This window comes from Alligator sinensis, unplaced genomic scaffold (genome assembly GCF_000455745.1).
Source record: "Alligator sinensis unplaced genomic scaffold, ASM45574v1 scaffold787_1, whole genome shotgun sequence".
NCBI classification, from domain to species: Eukaryota; Metazoa; Chordata; order Crocodylia; family Alligatoridae; genus Alligator; species Alligator sinensis.
Window position 1 is genome coordinate 3,971,862 of NW_005841911.1, and position 15,028 is coordinate 3,986,889.

At 39.4% G+C, this 15,028-nt stretch overlaps 1 protein-coding gene across 2 annotated transcripts; it reads left to right on the plus strand.

Annotated features, from left to right (window-relative positions):
* The first annotated feature begins 7 nt into the window (after positions 1–7).
* On the plus strand, positions 8–7,042 carry GPR160 (G protein-coupled receptor 160). Of its 2 annotated transcripts, none has more exons than XM_006018736.2 (2): positions 8–163; positions 4,290–7,042. In XM_006018736.2, exon 2 carries the CDS (start codon positions 4,344–4,346, stop codon positions 5,361–5,363), a length of 1,020 nt encoding a protein of 339 aa, XP_006018798.1. In that variant the 5' UTR covers positions 8–163; positions 4,290–4,343; the 3' UTR covers positions 5,364–7,042. The 2 variants fall into 2 exon arrangements, with proteins under 2 accessions (XP_006018798.1, XP_025053812.1); XM_025198027.1 differs by lacking the exon at positions 8–163 and adding an exon at positions 537–570.
* The last annotated feature ends 7,986 nt before the right edge of the window (positions 7,043–15,028 follow it).

Genomic DNA, 15,028 nt, shown 5'->3' on the forward strand with positions numbered 1-15,028 from the left:
TGTGCGGGGGGGTTGCGGTGCGCGCGTGTGCGCTGTGGAAGAGGCGCGCCGAGGAGCCCCGCAGGCAGGCAGCCGCGCCGGGCGCGAGTCGGGCTGCGCCGAGCGCGGGATGCGGGCGCCGGCTGCTCCGGGGGGAGGCGGTGCCGCAACCCCGGATTAGCAGGTGAGAGAATTCACCTTGGCAAATTCATGCCGTGTTGTTTTGCATTGCACGTGTTTTGCATCCCTTCAGAAACGCTGCAGGGCGGCGGTGTCCGACTCAGCCCCGGCGCCCGGTGGCCCCCAGCGCCCACACGCGTCCCGTCAGGGTCTGCACCCGGACTGTGGCTGCTGGGCCCCAGTGTTGCTTGCCTGCCCCCAAACTCGGAGCCCTGCATGTGACACCTTTGCTATAGCCGGGCTGTCACCAACCAGTGGATCTCCATCCACGGTCGATCTTGGAGTCGATGGGGGGCTGCGTGCCCGTGTGCGCCCCTCAGCCCAGCAGGTCAGTCCGTGGGGAGGGGCAGGGACAGGGGCTAGGTCCTGGCCCCTGCGGCGAGGGACAGTGCCACAGAGGCAGGAGCAGGGGTAAGTGTAAGTGGAGTGGGGCCCCGGCTGGGTAGGATTTACCTGCTCAGGAGGTGCGCCTCCCAAATAATTTTTTCTCCCTCTGCCTCGCCCGCCCTCCCCACAGACTGACCTGCTGGGGTGTGGGGGAGGTGGCAGCGACGCACAGTAGATCTTGGGTTGCTTTTAAATGCCAGAGGTGATCTCCTCCTTAAAAAGGTTGGAGGCCACTGCTGTAGACAGACCTGGACACCATGAACCGGGCAGCTGCCCAGGGCCCAGACAGAAAGGGGGCCTGAAAATGGGGAAAAAAAATTACAATTGCAAAAAAAAGTTTTAATATTGTGCATATACGGGGCTGGCAATGTTGTCAATTGAGAGCGAACTATTTAAAGACAGCGCTAGCACAGATGTGATACTTTTGCAATAAGTCCAATTACTATTATCATTATCTCTGGCAAAGAGGGGCTGAACTACAGCTTTACTAAATACTCTGCTCTTACTCTACTACCAATACTAAAAGTTCGCCCCAGGGCTGCCAGAAGTCTAGGTTCAGCACTGGCTATAGCCACACATGGGAACCAGCAATTAGAGAAGGTGAACTGCTGTATATTCACTTTTGAAAAGATTGCCCGTTCTGCACAGTATTGAGTCAAACTGAAAGCAGAATTAGATGCATGGAGACGAGGTCAGAGATGTCAGCTATGATTAAGAGAGATGGGATAGTTGAAGTGGCAGGGTACTTAGGATTCCTTTTCTTAGATAATGGGAGCTACAGAGGAAAACTATGGAACAGCACTTGCCAACTGCCTGGATACAAGTTTTTGATCAGAGAGAAGGAGGAAGCAGGGAAAGATAGGGGTGAAATTGCAGTTTTAAAAACAAGAACAAATATGTTGCCCTTCTAGCTAAACACTACTGACACTTATCTGTGATGGCAATGGGATTTTTGGATAATAAATACTTCTGGAAGCCACGCTAATTATTCAGGTGCTTACATGTGGTTTTACTGCGTAAGTTTAGGCACTTTTGACTGGACATTTTATTCTAAGACTTTTTTTTTAAATTGAGACCCAGCCTTCTCTCCAGGTGTGGGCAATTCTGAAATGCTATCACTCGCTTGTATATTCCAGTGACATAAGTTTTACAGGTAAATAACATGTACAGGTGCAGCCTTCACAAAGTCAGGGCCATTTGCTAAGTCCAGCCATTTCTTCACATCTGTATTTGAAAGCTTTTACCAGTTCGTGGAGCCAAAAAAGTTGTGTCTCAGCCCACTAGACTAAATGTGTTTGAAAGTTGACAGTGTATTTTCATCTAGACAATTACTTTTAAACCTTCTATAAAGCAATGTCTAGTGCACCCAAATAAATCTCTTAGCTAGTGCAGATGGATATTGAAATGCCAGGCTCAGATGATTGTATAACTCTTCCTTTCACAAGAGATGGTGGAAACATCTTGGATCAGAAGATAATCCCAAGTATTTCTGCCTACTATGTCTTCTTTACCTACAGAGAACAGGCTCTCAAGTACAGCAGTCCACAGATTCTCTCCATTTATGCATATTAGTTGCAGGCTGTGGATGCAAATTTAAATACAAACAAGTCCTGACCAAAAAAAACAACGCGGGAAGTTCCTCCTGCTCTGACTTGAGTTATGGGGTTTTCTCCTTCTACACCCAGGGACCAAAGTATCACCAGTATCTAAAGCAGAATGAAGGAATACAGGTCTCAGATTGCTTCAGGTGGTAATAATACTGCAGAAAAAACCCTCAGAACCCTCACTATTCAAGCCTTGGCATGTAAAAACTTTTTTACTTTCTTTTGCAAGTCTGCTTGGGCAATACACTTAAAAAAGGCCAAAAAAGGAAGGAATGTCAAAATAATTTATTGTGTAGCAGTTGAAAAAATGAGAACAAAAATAAAACCTCTGAGAAAAGGAATGGGACAGTAAGGCAGGTGAGAGAAAAGGGTGAAGCACCGGAATTAAAATGTTCCATGAATTAGGTCCTGGATCATTTAATGTAATGTGACTTGATATATGTTGCAGTATAGCAGACAACAAAGGTTCTTACTGTTGGGAAAATGCAAAGCTGTAGCTCTGCCTCACTGGAGCAATAAACCACATTTTCCCTCTCCCTTAAACTGCAAAAGAAGCAGGAGTTTCTTGAATACTTATGACATCTCTTAGTACGGCCTTTTACAAGTTGGCATTTCAGCATTAAGTTGTAACAACACATATTATCATAACTGGACAAAAATATATGAGGATTCTACAAAAGATGAAGGAAAATGTGGCTGGATTAATTGGAGACAATAGAACAAAACCCCATTGAGCAAATAGTGTTAGCTTTGTTATAGAAAGACTGATAAAGAAATATTTAACGTCCAATTAGTTATGGAAGTGATACTATAGAAATTCATTAAGAAGAAAGAACTACTGATATTAAGGGCCAAGTTCTGCTTTCCTTACTCAAGCGAGTGGTTTTACTGAATGTAGCTGGACTAAAGGTCCAGTAAAAACTCTGTTGATCTGTTGATCAGCGGAGTTGAAATGAATCTCAACATATGAATAAACCCACTTTTACTGACTCAGATTTTGGTAATTCATGAAAGTTCCCTTTTTCAAACTGGTTACTGTCTACTGGGGTATCTGTGGACAATAGGGACCTCTAGCTTAGAGGCAGCATTTAACTTCCAGTTCCCAGAGACAGAAATTGAGAGACGTTTGAAAGAGCATAGCTCTTCTTTCTCATCAGTAGTGAACTCTGACAACAGTGTGCGACAGTTACCACTAATGCTCATCACTCCAAAACTCTTCAAAAGTACCTAACATACAAGGTTTTTTTAGTTTAAATTATATGGGCATTTGAGGAGGCTGTGTTACAGATATCATTAAAGGACAGAACTCAGATTATTCAAATGCCTAAAACGGAGCTCCAGTTTAGATTGATGTCACCTGCAGGGCTGCTTTCAAATCAAAAGCCGCTTTTAGAAAAAAGATGGAAAATAAGATTGCTATTGGGTTTCAAGCAACCTCCCCCTATTTTTCTCTCAGGGAAAAGCAAAACAAAAATTTACCTACCAAGTGTCATCCTGTGGAATTGGAGAGGTTCTTCACAAGAGGGTGGGGTGAGGGGAGAAATCTACTTTTTCTTAAAAAGCAAAATGTTGATTGTTAACTATAGGTAGCTTTATTTAAAGTCAAGTCATAGTCTAATGCATTTGGTCCCATTCATTTATACAGGCACCCAGGTTGGGACAGTTCATAACAAACAAGACAAAGTGAAGGAGCCCTTCAATTTTCACATTTTCTTCTAGACATGCAAATTATATGGTCAGCTACCAAGCTGAGCAACTGAAAAAGCCATCCTAGGCTGAGTTTGCATTAGAATTAACACATGGAAACAAATTGTAAATAGAAGTCCAAATGGACACCAAACTTCATTCTGACGCATCTTAAGTTATTAGCGTATAAAATCACTAAATAAAAATGGAAACAAACAAACATTATTTAAGTTTACAGTAATTCCTTAACTCCAAGTCTAAGAACATGTATTCAGAGGCTATAGGAATTTGCTATAAATGGTGGCTGTAAATGGTATTTCAGTGTTTTGCCCTAAACAGAGACTTGACTGAATTCTCAAGAATGTGCTAGCTCTGCGACTGTTCGTTAAGTTATGATTGGCAGAGTTACAACAGGAATCCTTATACTCTAAGATTCTCCTTCCCTCTTTTCAGGTGTGAACCACCGTGCCCTGTAAGTTCTATTTTGCTGGCTCTTATCCTTGAAGAATGGCTGCCCTGCCCTGTGAAAATTGTTCCCTTCACTACCACTACAGCCGAGTCAACCCGCCTCTTGAAGCTAGCTGTATGCTGCTCCTGATTATGCTTGGAAAAGTCTCCCTCGATCTCTTCATGCTGCGAGTTAGAAGACAGAATATAAAAGAGAGTTTTATGGGATATTTCTGCATTTCGCTGGCTCTCATAGACTTCACACTTCTGATGAATATAGCATTCATTTCCTATTTTAAGGACTTTGCACTTTGGGGTGTTAGATTTACTAAGTATCACATTTGTTTATTCACGCAGATAATTTCTTTTACCTATGGTGTCTTGTATTACCCAATTTATCTTGTGGCTGGTCTAGATTATTACATGACTATAAATCAAACCTCTCAGCCTCCCAACATAAGTCAAAGGTTATTTTATATACTTGCTGTAGTTTTTATATGGATTTCAGGATTTTTTTATATTCTTCAAGTTCCAACTATCTATGCAGAATTCAGAACACAAAATAACTTTTTTGTCTACCAGTGTCCTTTATATAGCAGTGATCAGAGTTACTGGATATCGTTAGCCATGCTGTTCGTCATATGCATGGTTTTTGTGACTTGGTGGTCAGAAGTTATAGCTATGGTGCGATCAGTCAGGATGATTTCTTTTAAAAATAATGCTGTTCTGCTCTTTTCATATATGTCTGATTACAATCACACTGGTTGCAAGAAACAACTGTTGACAAGACTTCTCATCTGCTTTCTTGGTACTTGGGCACCTTTTGTCCTCCTTCAAGTGATCATCTTGTTGCTTGGGGCTCAGATTCCAGCTTACATGGAAATGAATGTTCCTTGGTTGTACTTTATTAACAGTTTTCTTATTGCAACAACATACTGGTTTAGGTGTCATGACATTAAGCTGACAGAGAGGACGTGGTCTTTAGATCCATTTGTCAGCTGGAAATTCTGCTTCATCCCGTTCAACAATCAAAATACAGAGCAAGCTGAAAAGCCAGGCACAGTAATCGTAATCTGTTAATGAGCTGCTGTGTGAAAAGAATGCAAATAAGTACTGTGGAACAGAGGTGTCTAATGATTGTGCTATTTTGATGTCTTTTATGAACCCATCTTGCTGGATAATATAAGAATACGTCTCCAGAACTGCAGCCTGTGAAGAAACTGTCACCAAAATTTGCCAATGGATAATGGAATATTGCACTAGAATATGGAATATTGCACTGTTCTCTAAGCTAAGCTTTACAGAAAGATGGGGACTTTAATGCACAGCAAAAGTTTTAATTAAATTTATAATATTTATAAAAAATATATAATATTCATAAAAAAGAGTTGAAATTTTGGGTAAAAATAGCCACTACTTAAAAGCAACAAAACATGCCTAGTTTTACCATTAAATGTTAATCAGTTTCAGATTTGTTTCAAACATAAAAAATAAAATCTTCAGTAACCTAAAGACAATTGTTGTCTTCTGTTACAGATTTAAACAACTTTATTAGTTATTGGTTTGTTCTAGAAAAGCTTAGCAATTTCCTCTTTAAAAAACTGAAGTTTCTTTCTCTTCTAAAGAGGGAGAAACGATTAAAAATTAAAAGTTAACTTTATTGTCTCCACCTCACCAAAAAAGTAAATATAATGAGGCAAATACAAGAAGCAGAAAGCTTCCACACCCAGATGACCATTTAAACATTTTGTAATCATTCCCTGGAACTAACTCAGACATTCATAACGGGTTGCAAAAGGGTTGCTGGATGCCTTGTCATTGTCAGACAGCAGTAACTGGGCTAGATGGACCTTTGGTCTGAGCTAGTATGGAAATTTGTAAGTGTGTTGTAAATGAATGAATGCTATGGCAGTGTGTACAGAACAACACAATACATTATGGCAGTGCAATATAGCCACTAAGCGCAATTGTTCAGGAAATGTATAAACAGCAGAAGTAGGTCAGCACGGCACAGTACAGTACAGAGGTGAGATGCAAGTTGGAATGAACTAGGTTGTGTACTGAAAATAAGAATGTGAATTAGTATGGCTAGTTCACCTGGAAAGCAGGATCTATTGGTTTGGTTGGAACACCACACCAGCAGTGTATCCTTACCCAGCACTGCACTGTCACATTGACATCTCCAGAGTTAGTCCCTTCCCCCAGTCTAAATACTGTAATCAGACTGAGAGAAACAGAGGAAAAGTGATTTGCCCATCATGTCACAGCAGACTTGTAGAAGAGCTAGATATGCAACATAGGGAACAGATCCTTAGCCAGCTACTGTATAAACAAATGGAGGAGCTTTGACACTAGCTGACCGGTCTCCTGAGGCTGTCTCGTGTCCTGCTTTCTAGGCAGTGCTGCTTCAGTATACTCAGAAGTGGAGTTGACATGGGAGGCTGATTCTCTCTATCCTTTTCATGCAATGTGTGTATGCATTTTTTAACTTGGGACAATCTTCTAAAAAATGGGCACCAAAGACCTTTATAAACACGTTATTTATGTATCATCCCCCCCCCCCCCCCCATATGTTCTCAATTGATAAGGAAACTGAAAGCAAATTAGGTGGTGCTATTAAGAATAAAAGGTTATTCCGTGTTTGAAATGTCCTATGTATTGCCTTCCCCATATCTGAAAAATGCATATCAAAAACCTCAATTGTGCAGAATAAGTTGCACCTTTATTTTATATATTTAAAAAATACAGCATCCCTGAAGCACACACAATATTTCATGATTCTTCTTCAAAAAATTGCCAATTTCCCTATTTGCGCTATGGATTTGTTAACCTTCTTACCTGAGCAGGCCCTATGGTGTATATTCCTAGGGCTAAGTGGAAAGAAAAAGGAGTTGTGTATACTTCCTTCTCCTAATTTCCTGGCTGAAATGGAGTCTGTTATCTGTCAGTTATCAGGCTACATTACTTGAAACCATTGTTTCATTTCCTTACTCTATTTATTTTCTTTTTATTATTCTCTCATTGTTTTGAAGGCAGGAAGGTTGGGGTGGATTTTAAGACTGGATTGATGCACATTTGGCCCCCAACAGTTTTTCTCCTGTGCCCTGAGATGCCAGCATTTTGGACTTGTTGCCTCACTTCTGGGCCCTGTCATCCTTACCTCTTATTTTCTCATTCTGAGGTTTCTCTGGATGCCACCTCCAGGATTTCTCAATTTTTGAAACTGCTTTTCCTGCACAAGACTTATTTTGGCATTAGATACTAACTCAATGCTTCTGTTTTCTGGGTGAGTCGCACGCATTCCTAATAAATATTTGTTGTTCACTTGTGGCTCTGACTTTGAAACAGAGGAAGATCAAGTTAAGAATATTCCTTCTCCATAGATCTTTCTGATTGGTGTCAGACGAAAATGCAAAGAGCTCCACCCAGCACTGTTTATCAGCCAGCACTGCTCCTGCCCAAAGGCCTTTGACTCTACTAGTTGTTACTTCATCAATCTTGTCCTAAGGGAAGATTTTCCCCTCCCCTGCCATACACACCCTGCCACCCTCCTCACAACTCCAAGATTTCAAAGCACATGGAAAAGGAGGAACCAGACCATCGAGTTCCAAGACATGTTACTACAGGGACCTCACAGCAGCTTGTAGAGAGCCAGACATGGCTATACTGTCTCCTCTAAACTCCAAGCACTCACATTTCAGTGTGGGCTCTGTTAAAGTTCAGCAGACAACACCCCACAACCCATTAGCAACTTTACCTTCCACAGAACTGGCTGAATGGGAATCCATGAGGATGGCTGAGGGTAAGAAATGGAAACTATACCTCTAAGATGGAACAACTCAGTTCCCAAGGCTATGCAGGAACCTCAGTGCCAACAGCAGCTTAGAGGAGCACTGCTGGCCCCTTGCTACCTTACGCATCCAACTTGACACCATCACTGCATTATATTTGAGGCAGGTGTCTATTTTTTCCAGCCCAGAGCCCTGTGGCATTTATCACTCAGTACTGCCTTGTGAGGTTTAAGGTCTAGCACGGATCAAAACTAAGATTCTTTGGCCCAATACTATCTCTGGATGGTTAGGTTAGCTTTATTTTCCTGAGACTGGTTCTCAGTCTTTTTAGACTCATTCAAGAAACTCCTTAGAAAATGCCAGCTCTTTGTTATCACTCATTTTTTTGACTATGGAAAAATAAGAGCAATTCTTGTGTTTCAGAGAATTCAGAAAGACCACAGTTGGTCAGAATGTTTTTGCCACTTTGACTTCCTATTTAAAATCTTTGGGTTTTATTTTATGAATCATTTGGAGGTGTTTATACATACACCTAAGTGCTAATATTGCATGGCACCCTTAAAAGGATCTCACAGCACCCCAGGGTACCATGGTGCCCTGGTTGAGAACCACTTCTAAAGAATCATTTTGGTCTATGTAATATGATAGAAACATACGTATTATATGTAATTGGTGCACTATATCCTGGCCCATCAAATCCATGCTTGGACCAGAATGGTTTTGGATTGTTTGACCCTTAAGGTAATAATAACAAGAAGCTGTACTGTCAAATTCATTTTATTACAGAAACTAAATCCACCTCTCAGGACTCTTCCTATGAGAAAATGCTCCATCAGGTCTTCTCTGTCAGCAGGGGGCCAATAGCAAAAGGTTCCTTCATATCACAGATAGGTGTTATAGCAGTTATCTCCCCGTTCCAAAAAGGTAGGCGAGGTTGTGACCAAGTTTGGACCTAAGAAACATCAGCTTGTTTACTTCTTAAGTTCAAGGAGATAAATGAAGCAATATTAATTCTCTCTCTAAAGTGAGGGGATTGGCTCATATGTCTTAACTTACACATTTTGTCCATAAGGCCCATGTACAAACAGTGTCTTTTTCCTAGTGGGACAGGACCAATATTGGTATAAGGTCGTCTCATTTGGTCTCTCCATACCCAAGGGTTTTCACTAACTCGATGGCTGCTGCACCTTTTAAAAAACTAGATATTGCAGTTTACCTCTTCCTTGATGATTAATAAGAGAAGCCACAGAGAAATAGACTTCTGGGAGTCTCAGGGGCACAATGAGACATTTTCCTCCCTGGGCAGCTTCATTGGTCAGCAGAATTTGGCCTGAACTCCACTGCAGATGTGGTACTTGACTGGATCGACTTCAGACTCTGAAAACAAGTGCTTGCCTTCCCCCGTTTCTCATTTGTAATAATAATAATAATATATCTCTCAGCTGGAGGGAAGAGAACATATGGATGAACTTCAGATACAGGGTCTTCAAGCAGTAGAGGTGCCGAAGTTCCACATCAATGTCCTAAAGTTTAGAGCAGCATAAAGAACTTGCAAAGTATTTATCCATCATATGCAAAGATACCATGTTCAAGTTCTGGTGAAGTTCCCTTTTGAATAAGGGAGGATTGCTTTAAAATCTAAATAAATAACAGTCTTAAAGCACTAAAGAAAGAGCCTTGATTTGGTACCAACCATCTTAATCCTGGAAAGATTAAGAACATGCATAAATTTTAAGGTAGTGTTAGAAGGATATAGCTGTGATGGTCCAGGAATTATGCAGAGGGCAAGGATTTCTTTGGGTGGTATCTTTTATTGGACCAACTGCATAGATGGGCTAGAGTTAGACATAGACAAGCTTTTGAATGGAAGACATTTTCTTTAGGAGCTTTTGAAGCTTGCATTTGAAAGCTTGTCTAACTCTAGCCCACCTATGCAGTTGGTGAAAAAAAAAAACCAAACAACTTAGTGGCTACAGTGGTGGCAGGGTTTACTACCTTCTCTGGTAGGATGCTTGGAGGAAGAGAACTATTAAAATTATTTTCTTATATTAAATCCCATTCTATTTTGCTGCCTTGATTTTTTTTTTTAAATTAGGTATGCAAAAAAAATCTCAGTAGACTGGTCTGTAAAAATCCTCATATGGGATTGAAATTTCTGAGTTAAAATCATAGTTTTTATAATATTTTCAGGGATCTATATATTTTCATTGATTTTTCTCTTGCCTCGTTTAATCTTAAGCACATGAGCAGTCTCACAGAGTTCAATTAGACTGCTCATGCTAAGCAGATGCACACCGTCTTGTAGGATTGCGATCCATGATCGTGTCAAACAACAAGGCGGAAGTAAACCAATGCTAAGCAAAGGTCAGGGCTAAAGGAATGCTTCAAAGGGGAAGCTAATTTATAGGTAATTTTAAAAGAAAAAATTAAATTGTATAGCTCAGATGAACAGATGTTTTTTCTTTCTCTCCTGTTCTCACAGCTTTGATTGCTTTTAATTTTAAAGTGAAATAAAAATCAAAATAGACAAGTGGAAGTAGCATTTATTTTTGAAGCACTGAACTCACAATACAATGTCAGTCATATTGAAATATAAACTATATAAAGTTTAATGATGCTGTAGTTGGCTAATTATCCACTCAGACCTGCAGAGAACAATATTATCACACAAGAATGTTCAAGAAGAAAAAGATGCAGATAACAAAAGGTGCAATTACAAGCAAATGTAAGCAGCATAATAAGGTGCTTTAATTCAACATTTTTATAATCAGATTATCCATTAACATATAGGTTAAAGATAAATTTCACTTCATCTACAGACCATTACAAACATGAGAATCTAAGATTCATTCACATGCTAGTTGTTAATAGGAAAGTGCTTTCTCTTTAAAAAAAGGATACACAAAGTGAAGATAATATATTTTTTTTTTTTTTTTTTGTTTTTTTTTTTTTTTTTTTACATAGATCACCGTGTGCTCTTCAACTGTAAAATTTAACTTAATTTTCAGGTTACCATTTACATTATTACACTTTAATTATAGACAAAAGATGTAAGTGCTGAAGTCAATGCTGTATATTGTAAAACTTCGTGAAGAAGATTCCAGTATATCACTCCATAAGGATACACGACCACATATAAATCTCTCTCTCATATATTAACGTCATATTTATTTCTTTAACATGTCAAAGTCTAATTTTCATTTTAATATATTAGTTAGTTCCACATGGTGCTTCGCTCACCCAGTGTGCCACATACTCTTTAAGGTATCAATACATAGCTGACTAATTTTTAGATGCAACCAAAAGAAGGAGCAAAATTTTAAGCACATGAAAAATGTTTGGGTGAAAATCTGTTTAAAAAGCAAGTGAAATGCATCACATTAGCAGAATTATCAGTAAATAGTTGAATTTTAAAAAACAGTGCATTAGGAAGAGGCAGGATTTAAAAAATATATGGTTTGATATATTTGGCACCACAGTCACAGCTTCAACCTTTACGCTGGCTTAAAGAGTAAGGAAACATACTTAATGTGAAAAGTAGGACATGTAGAATGACCTTTAACCATTTAACAACAACAAAATTTCTAGGTGCTACTATTTCTTGCTTGGGAGGTTATAGGGTAGGTCCTGCTCTAGCACATTTTTGGATGTAGTTTTTCAGCCTACATATAGACACCCAGTGAAAAGGGCTGGTAAAATATTTACAAAAAAAAAAATTAAAAACCAGCAAGTATTCAAATGTATTCATGCACCAGGCATTTTAAAAGATCATCAAGTAAGAAACCTTTAAGGAGTCCACAGGTCTGCAAATGAAAATATTTAACCGTATCTCACCTATTGTCACATGAAGTTAAAATTATTTCCCACAACATACATTTTAGACACCCCTGTTCAATAAGGTTAATCTAATCTCTAGTGCAGTAGAAATTCTTTTCAGTATTTTCCAAAATTGAATTAAAACTACAGATTGAATTGTACAAAGTTGGGTAAGAATGCTGACATCTATTAATGAGATTTAAATTCAATATCTGTAGTTAAATTCACACACATTTCTGTCCTGAGGTGGCAGCATTCTTATATTTGCTACAATCATTCTAAAGCTAAGTGTCAGTTTTACAAGAAAACACAATGTCAAGGTAAATCAAATATTAATTCACTAATATTACATAAACAACACTTTTAAAACAGGACTTGGAAAACTTTATACTTCACTTCTCTTTCACCACTATTCTTTGGGAAAGGGTGTCAGATAAGATTCAACTTTCAGGCTGTCAATGCATCCACTGGACAGTGGCAATGTAACTCTCCACAATCACCTGGTCAGTTGAAGGAAACGTTTAACCGTGGAACAGTAGCTCTCTCATGCCCATTTTGTCCTTTGCTTTTTACATAAAGAAAACAATCGGAATACTGAAAAACTGCTTACTAGAAACTAGATTGAGACCAGAGAGCCGGTTCTTTCAAAATGCCAGATAGAGGATAAGGAAAAAAATATGTTTGTGTTAGTGGCATAGTGCAGAAGTGACCTTTATCCCCTGTTGCCTGTACAAAGAAAAGGTTCAGCCTGCTCATTGTTTGCCTTTTCCTTATGGATGCTACTGGGAAGTCATAGTACCACATCTTTGATCTAACAATGTAGTCTTGCACAGCAACAGGACTGCAGCTGTACTGCAGGAACCAACAAGAGCCCCATCATGAAGGCAGTAACTATACATGTGAAAGTTGCCAAAGAAAATTGCTGCCAAATAAGTAATCTGCTTTTCCCATTATTTTTGTGCTTGTGCCAGCAATTAAAGCTCTCTTTTCACAAGCCACGTACCACTCAAATGTTGTCATCCTCTATCCTTCATTACTATAAACATCACATGCATTTATGATAATGAAAGCTCTACCCTACTCAAGAACCTTCTGCATCAACCTCAGCATTAAGCAGCAAAGGAATTGATTCAGAGAGGGACAGTGCAAGTTTGTTCCTGACTGAAACACTCTATTTACATTTTAAGTCCAGATATAAATCAGCTGGCACTGTTTGATAAAATTTCATTCTTCTTACTAATGCTATCCAACCACCTCTCCTGGATCAGACTAGAAACTTCAGGCAGACCATTCCATCATGCCACATATTTTTGTGCTTCTATCCCTACCACTTCATCAGTAGGATGAAATACCCTGATTTACAATCTATGAACAATGTAATCCTTTTCAAATTCACCTAACATGACGTATGCTTGTTGCATATTAAACACTGTATTTATTCAATGTGCTAGCTTTATACTATGACTATATATATTTGTGCTCAATTTATATACATTCTTCCAGATAGAAAGTTTGATGAGATTTTCTATTTCTAGGAGCTGGCAAAACACTCATTTTGGAAAACTTGGCAGCAAACGGACACTGGAAGTTAACCTAACATTTTCACTCCAGATCTGTTCATAACACTGAAAAGCTGAATCCACAATACTGAAAGAGCTATCAGCTTGCTGAAGAATCTGAATACGCTTCTTACATATCACCCTTCTTCTAGAGATTGATGTTTGAAACCATTTGCTCCACAATAGCCTTATGAGATCAGTAAAGAATATATTCAGCATGCAGACAGGTCAACTGAGAGGTTAGCAAGGTAACCAAAAGTATAAAATTTTGGGGGAAGATCCTGAATAAACCCAGGTCTTAGTTGCCCATTTCTTGTTCTAGCTACTACACAAGATGCACTGGTACATACAGCCTGGGAAGTGTGCTTTTGCATCATGAATATACAGTAAGTAGTAATGTTGGGAGAAGAAATATGGCATAACTTAAAACCTCTCCTGAACACTGGTGGAATACAAGGAAAGGAAAAATTTAATCAGCATCATTACTCTCAGAGAATGAGGGTAACATCTTTATCTCACAGCTACCTTCAACAGCTGGATATAAACATCCAGATTAACCTAGCACAAGTACAAGCTTGCCCACAGCAAAGTCCTGCCTGTGTTACTGTAGCCTCCCTGTGTCCATGCCTAAAGATGCAGGTTCCCATGAACCTCTGTCCATAAATCTTAGCACATACTACTGGTATGCTGATGCACACCACAGTACTCCAGTTTACAGTGGAAATAGTGTGGATACCTCTGGATTAATTAAAGTAAGAATGAGTTAACTGGTTCTGGCACTTTCCAGAGCTAATTAGCCCACTGGAAGCATTTTCCAAGAGGAGGCTACACTGTTTCAGAGGCAGCCCACCCAGGGCAGCACAGCTCTCCAACAGTAGCAAAAACCTGACTGTTCTTTGAGGGTGACTAGCCCGGGAACGGTGCTAGAGCTAGATCAGTACCCCAAAGTGATTTTGTCTGCATCCTTTAAGTGGGCAGGCTCCTGCCTCAGTTTAGGAGGACCTTGGATTTTAACTAGTTCCTCCCATTAAACCAGCATGGGCTTAGAGTCGTTCCAGATCCAGGTTAGAGGGTTTCCTATGAGAAAGGTTAAGGGGTTTGAGCTAATACACAGAAACGTCCAGGTTAATTGTGCAGTGAATGAACACACACATGCACACACCCACCCCACCCATAGAGCTAGCTCTGAAAAACCAGAACAAGCTTCGTGAGCATAGGAATTAAACAAAGAGTCAAATTCTTCTTTCATAAATCAGATTCAACTCTAGAGTTGAATCTGCTTAGAACAACATTTCAGAATGTCATTCATATTTCAAGAAAAATACCAAAATCTTACCTCAATAAAAACTTTTTCAGTTAAGAAGTTAGTGAAATTCTCCTTTCCTTTAAAAAATCCAGGCAAGTATATTCTTCAATTACATTTTAAAGAAACAATGTAAAAGAAATGACCCTATAACCATCATATAGTCATCACAACAGTTAGAACACTCCTTTCCTGCGTTCAAACTCACCCAGTAAGCGGAATGTTAAATATGGTTCAAATTACAGCTTATTTCACTATGTCATAATCCTCCAAAAA

What these genes read in the sequence shown, in the direction of transcription:
- GPR160 (XM_006018736.2), top strand. Translation starts at nt 4,344, where the DNA reads ATGGCTGCCCTGCCCTGTGAAAATTGTTCCCTTCACTACCACTACAGC.